We start from the raw sequence: 6,746 nt of genomic DNA on the forward strand, positions 1-6,746 counted from the left end.
AAACTTGATTGGAGTCAAAGTGTCCTCGATGGAAATTACCTCCGAGATTTTGCTTCGTACATGTAGTCAAAGCACTCGGCGGATACGCTCGCGAACACAGAAGTTACTATTAATTTCAAGTCCAACGCAGTTCGCGATGTTTCAGCGGCAGGAGTTGACCCCCAGTTTAAATCGAGTTATCGCTATAGAATTTCCAAACTGTGATCCGGCTTTCGCCGAGGCCAGGAGACGAGTATCCCTTTTATTACGGCAGCTCGGAGATCATAATCCGTGATATTCCGCTGAGTCCTGTGAACGGCCAAAAATTCGTTGACTATTTTGCTGGAGGGAAATTGATCTACGTGCTATTAATTCATCCCCATGCACAGTGGCAAATCATAAATTAACGAAAACCTTAGTGCGTATTTCGCTGAGTTATCTCGTAAATTAATGAATGTGTGACTACTGCTGAAGTGTGATAGGCGTGTGTCGAGTAACTTCTTCCTCTGATACCCACTCGTTAATTATAACTTCAAATAATTATCCTTGTAAACTTCATAGTCATGACCGACTCCTGCGTGAGTTGTCTCGCTTCGCCTTATCTTGGTGTTGTTCTTGTTGTTGTTGTTGCATCGACTGCATGAAGAGTTGGCTCTGTATCGTGATGCCAAGGTAGAATCTCCGCCGGAAGTTTCGAATTTTGTTTGATGTTTCTTTCCAAGTGCAAATCTGTCAGAATCAACAGTGGCCTCGCCGAATGCGAGCTGTTACCGAGGGAGGAAGAACGCTGCACTCTGATGTTGATTCAGGTGTCCGCCTTCAAACTTCGGCAAGAAAGAAAATATCTCCGTCAATATGTGTTTCTACAAATATTTTACAGTTTAGCACAAACATATTTCTTCGCCATTACGATCAACTGTCGCTCAGTGATACTCAACTTGCTTCATCCTCGATTCTCGCGCGTCGCGAGTATGTCCTCAATTAATTTACCCGGCGATTGTGTCACCTGCAATGAAAGACATTAATGTTTTTTCGGTAAATCTCGACCTGTATCTTACTAACAGCTAAATTTAATTAAACCGAGGGATAATCGAACAGTCGGTGATCAACGGTTTAATTGAATCTATTTTGCATCCAGCACGAGATCAAGTGGATGTCTGATTGAACCCATTTGGAGGCGATCACGGATCATTAAAATTCAGTTGGCGAATTCGGAAATCTAGCTGTTTTAGAGGAATGCAATCCCGTCTTGATTAAGCAGTACTCTTTAATTAAGCAGTAACATGCTTCATCAGTGAATCATTAGCTGCATGTCGTTCCGCAATCGCAGTATTCGTTTGAGTATTTGTTATCACGTTATACATATAATTATGTTACACAAAATTATTTAAAATATTATATACTTTTTACATATGACATACACATAACGTATACAGTTAGCTCGACAGTTAAATTGGAAAATTAAACAAGACTAAGATAATGAAATAATAGAAAATAGTATTCATCTAGAACATGACTATGATCATCTAGGTATGACTAATAAGTTTTAAGAGTAGTTATTAAGAGTATAATTTTTTTCATATATCGACGTTCGTCATTTTGTTAATTTTACTAATATTACTGGACTCGGATTCCGTGATTTGTATGAGCACGTAGATCACGCGCTCGCGACGAAGAGAAACAACGACTCCGCAGTGATTCGGCAATCTTGAAGGACTGCAGTATGCTTGCATTCAGGTGCCAAGTGAGGGCAACTCGACAAATTGCGCTAGCAAGCTCGAAAGACTTGCGAGAGAAGAAGAACCGCGTTGCAAATTTCTCACCAATTCGACGACAATGTCAGCCTATCATTGGAATAACTCTTTCGTGAATTTTTCGCCAAGAGCTCAACCGTAACTGTATTGATCGTTAACGATAATTTTTGATTCTTCAAAAATTCTTCAGAAACGCGTTCATATTTGATCATTTTCTAATGTGACGAAATGCATTTTCAAAAAGTGATAATTAATTATAACTATTAAGATGGCTTTGCTTGTGACAAAACAAGAAATTAATCGATTATAATATCGATAATAACAACGGCAAATTAATAACAACGATAATTTAAACTATTTGATCAAATAGCTTATTCTGTTTGAGTAACTAATTAATTACAATAATTAAAATAGGTGCTTAATACGCAATATCTGTTTACGCATTTATGATTAATTAATAATATTGCTAGAAAAGCGTCGCACACACTTAAACGTACATTAACGCTCACTCGATTTGCTCTGCTTTGCATTCTATTCATTATTGGATGTTCTCAACAAGTATTTGGCTCATAAATAAATTACATTTAAATAAATTAGAATAAAACAAAACCAATTCAAAACACTGTTTCTTGCAATTTGCACAGTTCATGTGCATAGTTCTCGTTAGGGCTTATGAATTATGAATGCTTCCTTCTACTCACTAAAACTCACATTTTTATGTGACTCATATTTTTACATGAATTACCTCATCGTGCAAAAGTGCCTTATCATTTTTTTATGTTACATTTATAAACATCTTTTTTAAAACATGTCCATATAGTAAAGTGCGTTATCAGCGAAATTGTATTTTTACTATCCACTGCATTATAAACTGCATTATAAAAGCTCGTATTTCATATTACGGTCTTTTTATCGAGAATAAGACACACACATTTGTATTCAAAGTTTTAGTTTTATAATTTAGATAAGTTTTATATATTTTTGTCTTGATAGAATATAATTTAAATAAAGGCCTCTCGCTTTCATAATAATATATGTACATTTTTAAAAATAATAAATAAATCTTTGTGAGCCGAGATTTAAAATTCGAGTATCATTGCAGCAGAATTTATCTGCGATCAATAAATGCATTTGTCATTACTATGATACATATCATGATTTTACTGAGAGCAGATAAAGCAGAGAACACAGTTTCACTTCAACAAGCCAAACTTACCAGAAGAAATTAAGTGTTACCAACTGTGGTACCATTATATGAGTTCAATAACATTATAAAATTTTATAGTTTATTTTTTACACGATGTATATAATTGATCGGAGAATTTCTTATTAGTAACATAAGGAAAAGTTAATAAAAAGTTAATATAATACTATAACTAATATGTAATATTAAGAAGTCAATTAACAAAAAAGGCAATAAAATAATAAAACAATTTTTATTTTTATATAAGATATGAATAAGACATGAAACAAATTGATACTGCATGGCTTAAAATTATGTATATTAAATTAATGCTAACTCGAATGACTCTCCAGAATCGTGAAAGTTTCGGGTCGAGTTATTTCTGTGATCGTACTGGATTATTATTTTAGGACAGTTATAGATACGAGCATAGAACTGAATAATAAATTGTCCCAAAGACGCAAAAAGACGTTTAGACATGTCTAATCTTGTCACGTAAAAAACGATAAAACAAAATTGTATATTTAAAATGTCACGTGTGCATGTAAAAAATGAACTTTTTTTAGTTGGAGATAAATAGTAGAGAATATCTTTATTTTCAAGTGATTGTGCACAAATCATCTTTTTGTGGAATGTATAATAATGCAATAATGTATCAAGTCCTTATTTACATTTGCGCGTCGTTTGTCAACGAGATCTTGCAGCCTCATTAATTCATCGGACCGGACATTATCATGATCGATAAATTCGCGGAGTTATTATACTCTCGGTAATCGGAAACACAATTATTTCGTGGTTGACATGCTCTATCGAATCAATATATCTGCATACATTATTACGATACGTTCGTTCTTGTCGCAAACAGTTGATCGTCCATAAATTCCCATCGTCTTTCAGTTGATGATAAATCAAAATGTAAAAACTTAATTGATCCACAACACCTCCTCAGAGTAACATTTTCATAAATGATCCATTCTTATTGCAAAAAATTAATTTCTTCGAGAATATTACACAATAGTTGAAGATAATTTATCTTATGCACTTTACTAGCGTTGCAGAAATCTTGTATTATAATTTATCAAGTAGTATCTCTAATTTTGCGATTTTGCGAAATGTACCTTTCGACGATGCATTTTCGATATCGTGAAATATAAATAACATCGCAAGATTTCGCATTTCGGAGTGATCAATATCGGCCGACGTGTAAAGTAATGCTTATATATCTCCCCATTATATACGGATTTATTCACAAATAAAAACATGTGATGCGGAGATTTTACGGCGATAACAAAACGTTATTGATACAAACAGCTATCGATACAAATCACGATTCGAACTTCGCGAGCAAACAGCTCTGACGTAATATTAATCATACGTCCGAATACTTCACTCCTTTAATCTGTTAAAATACAACAATATTCTAACAATTTTGCAATTTTATCAACGATAATAATTAATCTTACACAATAAGAGAGATTTCGATGCATAAAATTATAACTGTGTAAAGTTAAAACCAGATGACTAGAGACTGACAAGTATCATGTCACGATAACATACATAACAATAGAAAATATACTATAAACACATAAATACTATTACATTTAATTAACGGAAAATAGTTTTAACTTAAAAATTAATCCATGCTTGCGACAACGTGTACGCTTATGCAACGGTTGCGACACACGCACGTGATGGTACTCTCATATAACTTATCTCAACATTTCACGCTGATTGTAGTTTCTCTTCTCAAGAACTAACAAGTTGACACCATGACCGACTTAGCATAATGCATCTTGGTGTTATTCACAGCCACGGCGACAGTAGCATCGTCAGCCGTTAATCCATGGGCTCGGACTTGCAACACGTCACTATCTTATAGTGAGCCGCATCCATCGCCTGGTTTAGCTGTTCCTTGAGTTCCCGCGCCTTCACGTACACGTCCTCCTTCATCAGATTGTAGCACATGGCGATCAAGCCCATACCCAGCAGCAGATACACAAAGTTGATGATGAGTTTCGTCTGACTGCTCTTCGAGGAGTCACCGGAGCTCCAGCCTGGTACCAGATCACCCATACCGATCTTGCAGAGCGAGGTGACGCAAAAGTAAGCGCTGTCCAGATAGTCCCAGCCCTCCCACTCGGCGAACATGATCGAGCCAGCAAGAATGTAGCCGAATATCACCCACAGGCATGCGGTGGAAGGCACGGTGATCCTCTGACCGGGTTTCCGCTGGCCCGTGCACTCGTGCAACCGCGTGTACAGCCATCGGAAAGTCTGCGCGAGTACCTTGCCCATGTTGAGGAAGTAGAGCACGTACAGCGGGATGCCCAGCACCGCGTAGACCACGGTGGCGCCCTTGCCCCATTGAGTTTTCGGCACCAAGCTGCCATAACCGATCATCGTGAACACCGACAGGCAGAACATCAATGCCGCTGGGAAGGTCCAGAGATCGGCGGGCGTGAGACCGTTGCATTGCAGCTTCTTCTTCGCGCTGCTGGTGATGTTCTCTTGGTAGCGCAGCAAGATGCTGTTGGATACATCATAAAAGATGTCATGATCGAACACGTTCACCGATTGGTTGCTGGCGGTGCTGAACCACAGCTCGTCGACGTAATCTTGTCGCACATGCTCCCGCACGCACACGATCGACGGCTGGTCCTTCTCGATTATCGAGAAGCCGAAGGCTCCCACAATGGCGTAGCCCACCACTAGTCCACCCACGCCTACCTGGGTGCACATGAAAGCTACCAGCTTTCGGCAGCAATCCTTGACGCGTTCCCGAGGATCGATCCCGGTTGACGTCGAGGACGAGTCTCGGCTTCTCAGGGAGGACCTCATGGAGACACCACGCGGCATACTTCGATGCAAACTACTAGGCCGAACCGAGTCTGAACGACGCAGGAACACACCACTTTGGCTAACACTCGGCGACTCGCCTCGGCTCATGCCGCTTTTCTATTTCTGCTTTCGGAACGCCCCACTGCTTCCTTCTCTCGTTTCTTCCTTCGGGATTCCGCCGGCTCTCTTTCTCTGTCTTTTTGTGCCGAATCGGATGGCTTCTACGGCGCTAACGCGGATCGTGTCACTCTTGCGGATCATCTAAATCGCTGTAATCGCTAGACACTTATTTCGGATTTATTGTTGCACTGATACTCGAAGATGACACACAAATTTAAAGAACTTGCACTATTAATTTTTCTAACTTCCTTTTAAGGTTGAATTTTACTTATTCCACGTCTGAAATTGGTTTAAGCTGAGTAATAAAAAAGTTGTACATCGTTGCACATAAATTTAGATGTATAAATTAGTATTATGTAATCGATAAATCGACTGAGTAATAAAAAATGATTTTATTAACTTACTGGTCTATTTTAATTTATTTCCGAGTGTGTAGGCTATTTTCGACGACGTTAGGTTCAGTGAAAAAAATAGCTTCATATTACGTGCTCTTATCATCGAGACGTAATGAAATAATATAAGAGGGATACGGTATATACTCAGTGCCTTTATTAACAACTCCAGAGATGTTACTAGTGTAAGTTACAAATGGGAACTGACTAAAACTAAAAACTACGGCTAAAAGCTAAAGTAGAAAAATCGTCATAAAGGAGGTGCATCCATAGGAAAGGGGAAAGGAATTTACAACGGTTAGTCCGGGCGCATATTTATGACATAGTTGGTTCAAGGATGAATCAGGACGCATCACCAATGCGAAAATAGAAGAAATTCGGAGCTTAGGCATGTTCTATGCAATAAACCGACTTTCTACGGGGAAGGACATTAGCTTTTAGTACACTAAAAAAAGGTTATGGCACGTAAAATTCATCGTA

General features: G+C 38.2%; 2 protein-coding genes across 2 annotated transcripts in view; both read right to left on the reverse strand.

Moving 5' to 3' along the window:
• Window positions 1-956, reverse strand: part of LOC105283195 (acetylcholine receptor subunit alpha-like) — a 127,177-nt gene extending 126,221 nt beyond the window's left edge. The window contains exon 1 of the mRNA XM_011345804.3: window positions 497-956. The gene's annotated coding sequence lies outside the window, so the exon portion shown is untranslated. The remainder of the gene's footprint in view (window positions 1-496) is intronic.
• Window positions 957-4,142: 3,186 nt separating this feature from the next.
• Window positions 4,143-6,246, reverse strand: LOC105283168 (TWiK family of potassium channels protein 18). Its single transcript, XM_011345692.3, has one exon. The coding sequence runs from the start codon at window positions 5,860-5,862 to the stop codon at window positions 4,753-4,755; it is 1,110 nt and encodes a 369-aa protein (XP_011343994.1). The 5' UTR covers window positions 5,863-6,246; the 3' UTR covers window positions 4,143-4,752.
• Window positions 6,247-6,746: the final 500 nt, after the last annotated feature.

The sequence above is a fragment of the Ooceraea biroi genome, chromosome 4, assembly GCF_003672135.1.
Source record: "Ooceraea biroi isolate clonal line C1 chromosome 4, Obir_v5.4, whole genome shotgun sequence".
NCBI classification, from domain to species: Eukaryota; Metazoa; Arthropoda; class Insecta; order Hymenoptera; family Formicidae; genus Ooceraea; species Ooceraea biroi.

Coding starts and splice junctions, on each gene's coding strand:
- LOC105283168 (XM_011345692.3), bottom strand. CDS start 5,862: ATGAGCCGAGGCGAGTCGCCGAGTGTTAGCCAAAGTGGTGTGTTCCTG.